This window comes from Eretmochelys imbricata, chromosome 7 (genome assembly GCF_965152235.1).
Source record: "Eretmochelys imbricata isolate rEreImb1 chromosome 7, rEreImb1.hap1, whole genome shotgun sequence".
NCBI classification, from domain to species: Eukaryota; Metazoa; Chordata; order Testudines; family Cheloniidae; genus Eretmochelys; species Eretmochelys imbricata.
In genome coordinates, this window is record NC_135578.1 from 19159224 (window position 1) to 19172087 (window position 12864).

Sequence of the window (12864 nt, forward strand, 5' to 3'; positions counted from 1 at the left end):
TTCAGAGTTTAGCATTGGGGAATGATCACTCAGTGATTCTTCAGTCTATAAGGAGCTTTTAAAAACCAACAAATCAAGGGAAGAAATTATTAGAGGACACTGCTAATAAAAAAATGCTATAAAATAGCATTTCAACTGAGGTCTTTTGTTTCTACAGTATATTAAATACAACACAATCACATTGTAGCCTTAAATACTGATTAACAGATACCAATTACCAGGCAGCATATATCATTGTATAGATTAAAGTAATATCCAGTTAATTCTTTATTGCAGAATGAAAGCCTGTGCTCAGAGCGAGCTTTGTCAAATGATTTTTTTTCTATTACTGTGAATACAGTAATGGATAAATGGGCTGTACTGAAAGTCCTAAAGACTGAACTCTTTATTCTCAGTGCAGTTACCGCGTGGGCAGCACCAGAGCACACTTCCTTCATATTGCCGTGTCAACGTGCCTCAGCCCTGCATGGGAAGGGCCACATCTCAGAGTTTAGTAGTCATTTCTCTCTGCTGAGGCTGCCAACAAAGGTGCCATGTGATAGTGGTTTATGTGAGGTGGACACCTCTCTACTGCAAACTGGACTGGGAGTGACAACTGATTTCACACAAGCCACCAAACAGTTCTGAGATGATCAACAATAACAACACTTTTCTAGTGCCTTTCACCCAGGGATCACAATTTGCCCACATTACCTGAATCTCCCGATTTCCCTGCAGCCACCTCTGGGGTGGAATATATCAGCTAGTTAACAGCGCACAGTGATGTGATGTAACATTTGTAGGGTGGGAAGAAAATGCAGTGTATTCAGCTGAAACTGCCAGGGGAATTTAGGTAGGCAGCGTGCAAGTTCAAGTTGGCATTTAACCAGGACACAAGTAGTAACAACCCTATTCTTATGAAAAATGTCATGAGATATTTAATGACCACAAGAAGTCAAAAACTCCGTTTTATGCCTCATCTGAGAGAAGACACATCCAGTAGCACACTGCCCCATACTATTATGTGGGGTGAACACTAAAACCACTTCCAGCTGCATCTAGGAGCAACCTGGTAGTCACCCATCCAAGAAATGAGCCAAACCACCCCTGCTTATTTTGGACCTGCAGAACTACAGACTGTGAGGTGGTACAGCAACAGCTTTCAGATACTGCCATCCTGAGTATTATACAAACCAATGATCCAAGAGGTGAAAGGCTCCAAACCCCACCACCCATCCCTGACCCGTCAACTCCCTTAAGTGCTTCATTTTTATCTCTCTAGTAACATGCTAATTTTACCTTCAGGAGTCTTCCATTTGCTGTGCCCAGAAACACAACAGTGTAATTATTGACACTGGAAACGGCCACCGAAGTGAGGCCCTGGTATTTGAACATTGGTGTTGCCTTTATGGGTTGCAGGATGGCCAAAGGGTGTTGGAGATGGGCTGCTCCACAGTCTAATTGCTCTGGCTGCAGCTGCAAAGAAACATTCATGTCAAAGCGTGGCAACAAAATAAAAACACTTCTCACTGAGACTATACCCTTTGAACAAAACAACGCATTGAGGGTTCTATGCCATACACAGGGAAACCTTACCATTGGATATTAAATAAGAAATATTAGTCGGTAGTTACAATTGAGAAAATGGCTGTAATAGTGGCACCTTCTTACTCATTAGATCTGCTCTCTGCGGCCAAATCCTGAACCACTGCACAGGCTCAAGAAAGAGAGCTTTGTGCTACAGGGCTTCATAGGGGCTGAGGGAAGAGAATCCTTCTGCCCATACTGCAGGGCACCAACAGAGTCACTTGTAGATCACCACTACAGCCTCAGGTCTCCACAACTGTCTAAGGCCTCTTCATTCCTTACATCCTCTTGTCGGAGCCTTATTCCTGAACCTTATATGCAATTCCCTGTGGCAATAATGTGGAGAGAACCCCATGATACTCAGGAGAGCAGAGTTCCCTGTCCAGCCTCTGCATGATTGGGATGTCAGTTCCACGGCCTTTGAGACCTCTCTCATCCCTCCTGCAGCTCACAGGATTTGTCCCTGAGGATATGTCTACACTACAGTGTAAACCCAGGGTTAGCAGAACTCAAATTACCAGACCCAAGGTTTGTTAATATAGGGCTTGAGCGTCTAGACTCATACCCTACCAACACTACAAAAAGAAAGATTCTAGGTGGACTCCTCCTGAAGGTCGAGACAGCAGACTGGACTTCTACATAGATTGCTTCTGCCGATGTGCACGGGCTGAAATTGTGGAAAAGCAGCATCACTTGCCCCACAACCTCAGCCGTGCAGAACACAATGCCATCCACAGCCTCAGAAACAACTCTGACATCATAATCAAAAAGGCTGACAAAGGAGGTGCTGTTGTCATCATGAATAGGTCGGAATACGAACAAGAGGCTGCTCGGCAGCTCTCCAACACCACTTTCTACAAGCCATTACCCTCTGATCCCACTGAGAGTTACCAAAGGAAACTACACCATTTGCTCAAGAAACTCCCTGAAAAAGCACAAGATCAAATCCGCACAGACACACCCCTGGAACCCTGACCTGGGATATTCTATCTACTACCCAAGATCCATAAACCTGGAAATCTTGGACGCCCCATCATCTCAGGCATTGGCACCCTGACAGCAGGATTGTCTGGCTATATAGACTCCCTCCTCAGGCCCTACGCTACCAGCACTCCCAGCTACCTTCGAGACACCACTGACTTCCTGAGGAAACTACAATCCATCGGTGATCTTCCTGATAATACCATCCTGGCCACTATGGATGTAGAAGCCCTCTACACCAACATTCCACACAAAGATGGACTACAAGCCGTCAAGAACACTGTTCCCGATAATGTCATGGCTAACCTGGTGGCTGAACCTTGTGACTTTGTCCTTACCCATAACTATTTTACATTTGGGGACAATGTATACCTTCAAGTCAGCGGCACTGCTATGGGTACCCGCATGGCCCCACAGTATGCCAACATTTTTATGGCTGATTTAGAACAACGCTTCCTCAGCTCTTGTCCCCTAACATCCCTACTCTACTTGCGCTATATTGATGACATCTTCATCATCTGGACCCATGGAAAAGAAGCCCTTGAGGAATTCCACCATGATTTCAACAATTATCATCCCACCATCAACCTCAGCCTGGTCCAGTCCACACAAGAGATCCACTTTCTGGACACTACAGTGCTAATAAACGATGGTCACATAAACACCACCCTATACCGGAAACCTACTGACCACTATTCCTACCTACATGCCTCCAGCTTTCACCCCGACCACACCATACGATCCATTATCTACAGCCAAGCTCTGCGATACAACCGCATTTGCTCCAACCCCTCAGACAGAGACAAACACCTACAAGATCTCTATCAAGCATTCTTACAACTACAATAACCACTTGCAGAAGTGAAGAAACAGATTGATAGAGCCAGAAGAGTTCCCAGAAGTCACCTACTACAGGACAGGCCTAACAAAGAAAATAACAGAACGCTACTAGCTGTCACCTTCAGCCCCCAACTAAAACCCCTCCAACGCATTATCAAGGATCTACAACCTATCCTGAAGGACGACCCAACACTCTCACAAATCTTGGGAAACAGGCCAGTCCTTGCCTACAGACAGCCCCCCAACCTGAAGCGAATACTCACCAGCAACCACATACCACACAACAGAACCACTAACCCAGGAGCCTATCCTTGCAACAAAGCCCGTTGCCAACTGTGCCCACATATCTATTCAGGGGACACCATCACAGGGCCTAATAACATCAGCCACACTATCAGAGGCTCGTTCACCTGCATATCTACCAATGTGATATATGCCATCATGTGCCAGCAATGCCCCTCTGCCATGTACATTGGGCAAAGTGGACAGTCTCTACGTAAAAGAATAAATGGACACAAATCAGATGTCAAGAATTATAACATTCATAAACCAGTCGGAGAACACTTCAATCTCTCTGTTCACGGCTGTTACTCTGAAACCTCTCCTCACAATGCGCATGATAACCAAGGTGGGCCATTTCCAGCACAAATCCAGGGTTTAACAAGAATGTCTGAGGAACGGGGGAGGGAGAGAGGGAGGAATAAACAAGGGGAAATAGGTTACTTTTTACTTTTTTTTAGACTCAACCATTCCCAGTCTCTATTCAAGCCTAAGTTAATTGTATCCAATTTGCAAATTAATTCCAATTCAGCAGTCTCTCATTGGAGTTTGTTTTCGAAGTTTTTTTATTGAAGGATAGTCACTTTGATATCAGAAATCAAGTGACCAGAGAGATTGAAGTGTTCTCCGACTGGTTTATGAATGTTATAATTCTTGACATCTGATTTGTGTCCCTTTATTCTTTTACGTAGAGACTGTCCAGTTTGCCCAATGTACATGGCAGAGGGGCATTGCTGGCACATGATGGCATGTATCACATTGGATGAAGAAGCTCACGAAAGCTAATGCTCAAATAAATTGGTTAGTCTCTAAGGTGCCACAAGTACTCCTTTTCTTATTGTGAGGAGAGTGATCACATTAGATAAGCTATTACCAACAGGAGAGTGGATTTGCGGGGTGGGGGGATGGGGAGAAAACCTGGATTTGTGCTGGAAACGGCCCACCTTGATTATCATACACATTGTAAGGAGAGTGATCACTTTAGATAAGCTATTACCAGCAGGAGAGTGGGGTGGGGGGAGAGAAAACCTTTTGTAGTGATAAACACCCATTTTTTCATGGTCTGTGTGTATAAAAACATATTTTCCACAGTATGCATCCGATGAAGTGAGCTGTAGCTCACGAAAGCTTATGCTCAAATAAATTGGTTAGTCTCTAAGGTGCCACAAGTACTCCTTTTCTTTTTGCGAATACAGACTAACACGGCTGTTACTCTGAAACCTATACTCATTTGTAACCCCAGGTTAGACACTGTTGAACCCTGGGGTTTGCCACTGTGGAATGTATTGAATCATTCAGACCTGAAGACAGCTGGCAACCAATTGCAATTTTTTTCTCTTTTTCTTTAAAATTAAAGGGTAGTCAGGATTGTTTTTAAATAGAGTGACCCTGAATAGCATTTTCATATGAGCAAACTTTTCTGAGATTGAGGGCTGTAAACTCAGGGCCCAATCCCGCTCCTACTGAAGTCAAGGGCAAAGTTTTTTACGGATTTTAAATGGGCTGGATTCTGATACCTCTAATCATGTTTAATAGTATATCACTCCATGAATGGCCCATTGACTTCAGTGGGACTATCTGTGGAGTACGGTGCTGCTCATTGTCAGTACGGGTCTCAGAAGCTGGATCGGGCCCAAGGCTACAGTGGCACAGATAGGCAGCAGGATACTGGAATGACAAAATTAGATCAGAGCAGAGAGAGTGAAGATTTTAATTCTTAAGGGTTCCTGATGGTCCTGTGGCAGCCCAAGGAGATACTAGAGCCCTGGGCAAGGAATTTGCTAGCATCCTCCTTCGTCTGAGTCCAGAGAGAACAAGCAGCTGACAATAGTTAGATTGAAAAATACTTTTACAAAAAATTCACTTCCCTTGCACTCTGTCTGCAAAGCTTGTTAGCCTCTATGATCTTTATAGATCCTCTTTGTTTTGCTGTCCCATAGCCCAGAGAGACTTGCTGCTTTAAACTGTGTGTGTGGGAAATCCATCCACGTAGTTTAAGCACAGCACGAGAGTCTTACACAACTCAGCTACTTCCCATCAACCCCCACATGCTGCCCGGCTGGTGTGGCTGCCTAACCACAAAATGGCAAACAGCCCTGCAAGGAGAGGAATCAGCTTTGGAACTTCTTGGCTCAGGGATTCTGAGTGGGGGGGAGGGGGCGGCTGGCAGTGAAGCAGTGCTGAAGGCGCACGCAATGAACTGGAGGACAGGCTGGGTCACAAAGGGATCTGAGACAATCCAGGTCAGGGACTGATGGATCCCCACTGCTCTCTATGCCTCTAAATGGCTCCAGGCAATATGACTTTATGGCTAGAATGAGGTTTGGGGACAGGGTGCCTGGGCTAGTTAGTGGCAGAGGGAGGGACTGGTGAGGCATAGGCGCCGACTTCCCCTCTTTCATGTGGGTGCTCGACCCCCCCCCGCTCTGCCCTGGGCCCCACCCCCACTCCACCCCTTCCATGAGCCCCTTCCCCTGTCCCACCCCTTCCCCGCCCCCATTCCAACCCTTTCCCCAAAGTCCCCTCCCCAACTCCGCCCTCTCCCTGCCAATATTCCAACTCCTTCCCCAAATCCCTGCCCTGGCCCCATCTCTTCCCCGCCTCCTCCCCTGAGCGCATGGCACGTTCCCGCTCCTCTCCCACCTCCTAGAGCGATCTAACGGTGCCAAACAGCTGTGGCGGGAAATGCTAGGAGGTAGGCAGAGGAGGTGTGGGGGGGAAGGGAGGGGAGCTTGGCTGCTGGTGGGTGCAGAGCACCTACTAATTTTTCCCCATAGGTGCCTATGTGGTGAGGCAGGTGGAACAGCTCCAGGGGCCCTGGGGAGAACACAGGAGCTGCTACATCCTCTCAAAGGGCACAAAGCATGCCCGTCTCCTGCGCTGACAGCACAGGTGTGTACAGTTGCAGAAAGGGATGGTCAGGCCACTAGCCATGCCTCGTGCCCCTCAGCCATGTCCCCTCTGGGGCACTGATTACCTCACGCTGCCTTGCCTGCCATTCCCAGTGCTCAGGTAGTGCAAGAACTAGCTATCCCTTGCAAGCGGAACATTGCCAGACCCAAGCATTCCAAAACCATGAGTCAATCTCTAAAAAAAAATCATGAGATTGACTTAAAAATAATAAGGGTTGAACCTTACGCTAAAAGCGACACTCGAGTGGAGTAAAGGCCAACAGGCTGAATTTGCAAAAGATTAAGACCAGATCTGTGCAAACCAGAGATGGACCAAAAACAGGGACTTTAAGTTGCCCTTCTCCACAAAGACAAAAATTTGGTGATTCAGATTAACTGGAAACTAAAACAGAAACCTGGGCCTGATTCTTCCTTGTTCTGCACCTTGTGTCATTGATTATAGCTGTGTAAAGTGGGTGTGGAATGCTCCCATTCTCAATCGTCTCCATACATGGTTTTGTTTTTGCCTAACTGGAATTTGGCCACCTGGACCCATCTGTAGAGCAAGCCAACACAGCCAAATTCCCCCAGCTTCACTAACGTTGCCCTCGGAGGCTCCTCCTCTCCCACACAGTATTTGGAGGCCTGGCAGGGCTTACACAGATTGCCTGGTTCCTCCAACACATGTCCAAGAAGATTTCCTTCTGACTCCTGAGTGACGCTCCTTACAATTTCTTCCCTGACAATGTGGATGGATTTGACAGCATTCAAATGCCACAACAGCAACGCTGTTAAAAATTTACCTGGAGACTCCCCCACAGAGGTTTTTATACAATGCCCTGGCTGTACCTAAAGCCTTTTGAACGAATGGTATGTTTCTACAGCCATTATAATGTCATCTGTGGTGTCACTTCCATTGCTCATCTTGACACAAGAAGCCATTGAAATGTTACCTCTGCTGCTCACTGGTGTGTGGCTATATATGACTCCCTAACAACAGCAGGAAGGGTGCAGATATGTATGGGGGTGACCTTCAGCTGTTACAGTAGCCTAAAAGAAGAAATAATTAAGGTCCCAGTTCTGCAAGGTACTTAAGCACGTGGCTAACTTTAAGCTTGGGAACAGTCCCATTGACTTCAATATGGTTACTTACATGTTTAAAGCTGGACATGTTTCACTACCTTACTGAACTGGGGCCTAAATGCAAAGAACTCCTTCAGAATAACACCGGGAGGTGCTCATTTAAACAGACCAAATGCAGGGGTCTGAAGATGCCTCTCTCTTATTAGCATACTGCTTTGGGCGTAACAAACCGCAGCTCATTCAGCGCTGTCTATCGGGGTCTCAAATCTGAATGCAACTCTATATACACAAGAGCCTCAATAGCCGCAATACGCCGGGTTAAAGAAAAAAGCCACTTTACAAGTGCATTATGCTTTGCTTCTCTGGCAGTTTATTACCCTTATTTTATTACGAGATCCTTACTGCCAGTGTAAGGAGCTGCTCATGCCACACAGAAAATGTTGACAATCAGCCTATTTAGCAACATTCCTGCCTGAAGAGTGTATCTTTACTGTAGATTAGTTCCTTTGGCGTTATTAACAGAAATGGGCCCAAACCAGATCCCTGGGTCTGGTCACCCCCAACTCTGGAGGTATTCAAATTTCCAATCCTGCTTTGCTTCTGGGCCTATCTCTAGATGCTAAGGGCCAAATCCTGAGCCGATTATGCACGCTGAGTAACTAGGCTGTGTGGAGTGGGGTCTTTGTGGAGCGAGGGTTGCCACAATTGTGGTTGGATGTATTCCTGGAGGTTTCATCACATGACATAACCTTTAATTAAAGATTAATCTTTAATTTCTGGAGACTCCAGGACAATCCTGGAGGGTTGACAACTCACATGGAGGTAGGGAGGGAAGGAATACTTTCTCCAGGGCAGGAAGAGGCAGAAGTGCTCTCTGCAGCAGGTGCCTCAGCCCTTCAGTAACCTCTACAGTTCCTATATCCACTGCTACACAGCTGGAATCTACAGTCACAGATCTAGTGCTTCCCATGTATAGCTGTGCATTAGGGCATAGGTAGCACAGCACCCACTAGGCTGGAATGGATTTTCTAGGGACTCCGGAGCAGTCTGTTCTTTGGTCATTCCAAGTGCCAGGTTAGGAATCCTCAGCAGACGTCCATATGACACTGGTGTCACTTGCACAACTGGTGTCATCACTGACATAATTTTAGGGTATGTCTACACTGTGGTTGCAGCTCGTGTAGACATAATTTTGTTGGCTCGGGTACCAGAGCAGTGAAGCTGCAGCAGCATGAGCTTCCGTACGGGCTAGCCTGTGGGTAATTACTCACGGTTCCAATCAAGTCCGTGCAGCCCGCTGTTGCTTCACTGCTTCAAGACCCCAGCTAGCTAGATTATAGCTAGCTCAGGTATGTCAGTTCCAGCTGCTGCAATCGCACCTCATAATTACAGAGCAGACTCCTGCTTAGAGATACTTTTAGCAATTCTATGGCAAAAACCTACAGTGTTGTCCATGCACATGTCACTCACAGGAGAATATTCCCTTCTTGAATAATCCAGGGAAATCTTAATTCGCTGCCCAGACAGAGTAAAAGGCTTGCAAACATCTTCTAGCATTCATCTCCACATTGCTGCTCAAACACAAGTTTATGGCCACAAGGTACAGACTAAGTTTTGTCCAAGAAAACCAACATGATATTTGGTTCTCCCTCCCCCACTGCCAGATACCACTAGCTTTGTTGGTCACATCCGACAGGAAGTAACAAAGCCTGATCTGAAAAACTTTTCTGCTGGAGCATGTGCCAAAAAAGGGGGCAACATATACTCAGAGTTATGGTGCAGTTTGTGAGCAACCAAGCCGAAGGGATGAAGTGCTGCAAATGTGAATGATTTTGCTCAATGTATTTTGCATTTTTACACCATTAGGTTCTCTTAAAAAAAAAATCTCGGCCCAATCTCCTAAAAAGTGGTTATATTTCCCCATGAAACTAGACAAAACAATTCCCTTTTAATATTCAGAGAATTTGACAAGCCATTCATTTTTCCTATTTAATAGTCCCTTCTATGTTCAGCTACACTTTTACCAAAATGTATCTGACCAGATACATGTATTTGTCATAGTGATAGTAATTATCCTTACATTTTTATCCTCTTTACAAATATTAACTACCCAGAGCTCATTACACAGAAGTGTGGTAATCCTCATTTTACAGATGGGGAAACTAAGGCACAGAGCAGTTAAGTGATTTGACTAAGGTCCCAGGAGGAGTCAGACACACATGTCTTCAGAGAAGCAGCGTACTAATATGATAGGTATCTCTATTCTTCCAAAGATCACCCACTCCCAATTAGAAGGATTTCATTCTTTCCTCTTGTACATTGCAGAGCAGAGTGGAAGATCCTTTCTCTTCTATGTCTACATTGTTGTAAATCATAAGTTGCTGAGCTAAGATAGTTGCCAAATGGTTAATGGTAAACAGGATGTGGCCATTCTAATATAGTCAGAAGTTTATTTGGATTTGCACACATCCTTCTTCCCTAAAACACCTTTCTTCAGATTACATCATCTCCTCCAAAGGGAAGCCATCAGGGACAGGAAGTGTTCCCCTCACTTGGATTCTAGGGTGGAGTAGTCCCTTCTGTTTTTCAGTCTGTAAAGTGCAGTACCAAGATGTATTTTAGCCTTGTTATTTTATGGTAAACTGGAAGTGACCAAGTTACATCCTTCTCAGCATGCACTGAAATATTACTTTAGCTATTTGAATCACACTCATGCAAACACTTAAGTCATGAATACAAGGATAAAAGTGATTTTAGGTACAGCCTGGGCCAAATTCTACTCTCAGCTATACAAGAGTGACTAGAGGGTAGGGGCCCTAAACACAGAATTTGTTTCAATATCAACAATATTTTATCTTTTACCTATCGTAACAAATCTATGACCATTTGTATTTCATCACTGTCTCTGCTACACAGCTGGGCCACTCAGAAATTCACAGGAATAGTATGGATAGAACTTGGATCCTTCAGCTCCAAAACACAACACCTTGCCACTTGAACTAAAGGAAAATCTCCACTATCAGTTAACAGTATGGGACCTATGATACACGCCCAGCTAAGCAGCTCTGTTTCCATCCAGTTGAGGACAGAAGTACAACACTCACACACTCTCTCTAGCAGGGCTTTTACAATAGGTATTTTCACTATTATTCACAAATGTTACAAATTGACTCAAGTCCTAAATAAAGTCTAAGAGGAGGTTTAGTTAGATCACTCTTGAGTATGATCTCAAAAAGAAAGAAAAAAGATTTAAAGTCCTAACCCATCTAAAACTAAAAGCTATTATATGTCATAAGTTTAGTTCTTCTTTATCTCAGCCTTAGAATCAGCCATGAACTGAAAAATGATTTACCAAAGTTTCCAACAAAACTATTTCATTCCCAAGAGCTCTGAATGAGAAGCTAGATTGCAGGATGTCAGCTTCGGAAGGAAGTCTGCTGGAAACAGAGGGAGGAAGAGGATTGGTGAGGCAACACTCAGGAAACCCATGAAATGTATTGATTTTTGTTTCCTGTGTTTGTGACCTTAAAAATAGTTCTTGTGCAACTTGAAATGCCGGAGTTTATGAATCAAAACCAGGCTGCAGCTTGAAAAACCTGCATGCTTCTGCTTTAGCCAGGCTTCTTCTTCCTTTGCCTCTGAAAGCATTATAGTGGAACAGTAAGTGGACGCAGTGTCTAACCCCCTCATGCATCTTATCAGAGTGGATTAAACTGCTGGCTTCTAACATGCCTGGAGTCCTGGGAAAACGACACAGCTAACATCAGATAATCCGCTCCAACTTGTTGATTTGTGGGACTTACAGTCATCTTCAGAGGCTCAATATTTGGCAGCTGCCCCTACACAACTGACATTTTCAGGCCATTAATTCTGTGATAAAAGTACCTTAGCTTTATCTCTTGCCTTTCTTAATGTAAACCATTAGCTTTTATTAACGTTTAGGTATAACTCAGGAAGAGCTATGATATGCAGACAGAACATTCCAAATAATTTGGGAATCATCTGGGGAGAACAGAGGGCTATGAATTCAAGCTAAAAAATATACTCCAGGGAAATACTCTTCTTCCAGGAGTTGTAGATACTAAAGCAAAATGGACAAAATGAGGGATACTTGCAGGCAGAGCCAGCCACATTCCAAAAACAAAAAACACAAGCCTTCCTCTGTTTACAGCAAACCCAGACCTAGCCACAGAGTTCTTCCCAGGAGAAGTCTATTCATTATGGAGAGCTCTCAGTAAGGATAGCAGTTTGTACACCCAATCAAGTGTTTATCTGCTGGAGTGTTGCAACCAGAACTGTCAAAAATCAGGCTTTTAGGACGCCGGATGAAAATGTAATCCTCAGAAGAGGACTCTACTGTTCAGGGTACGTCTACATTACAAGCGCTACGGTGGCACAGCTGTAGCGCTGTAGTGAACACACTTGTGACCTTGATGGAAGGGGGTTTTCTGTTGCTGTAGTAAACTCACCCCCTTGAGCGGCCATAGCTAGGTCAATGGAAAATTCTTCCATCAACCTAGCAGTGACTACCCAGCGGGTTAAGTCATCTTAACTACATCTCCCAGTGGGATGAATTTTTCACCCCCTTAGCAATGTAGCTAGGTCGACCTAAGTTTTACGTGTAGGCTATAGCAACCTAAGCAGCCACTCTGATTGTTGCGCTGCAGCCCAAGGAAGCATTATCAGAAAGCTGGTGTAGTAACTTCTCACCAGTTTTGGTCTGAAAAATCTGGAGACAAGTCACCGTGCCCTCTCAACCATTTGATGCGTTTATAATATTGATTCCAGCTCAGGTTGAAAACCGCTGATAAAAAACTGAATTTCTCCAAGAATCGGTGAACAGAAAATAACCAACCCCCACCCGTTCACAAGAACAACAAATTTCCTCGAAAAGGACTTTAAATGGAATTTGCGCCCAGTTCACACTATTTACTAAGAATATATCTACATTCTGAGCTGGGGCTGTGACTCCCAGCTCCAGGAGACAGACTGCACTACCTCTCATCAAGCTAGCATGATTAAAATAGCCACAGCAGCACAAGCAGCGGGAGGGGCTAGCTGCCTTGAGAACTCGCCTAGCATCTCGAACAGGTCTGTATTTAGGGCAGCTAGCCCTTTCTGTCGCTGCAGCTTTGCTTTATTTTTAGTGCACTAGTTCAATGAGAGCTCGCACGAGTATGTCTCCTCGAGCTGGGAATTATACCCCAGCTCAAAGTGTAGACAA

At 44.9% G+C, this 12864-nt stretch overlaps 1 protein-coding gene across 1 annotated transcript in view; it reads right to left on the minus strand.

Moving 5' to 3' along the window:
• The window catches only part of PLXND1 (plexin D1), a 122734-nt gene that overhangs the window by 88831 nt on the left and 21039 nt on the right, over nucleotides 1–12864 (minus strand). The window contains exon 2 of the mRNA XM_077822615.1: nucleotides 1279–1455. Coding sequence (XP_077678741.1) covers nucleotides 1279–1455 — 177 coding nt within the window. The remainder of the gene's footprint in view (nucleotides 1–1278; nucleotides 1456–12864) is intronic.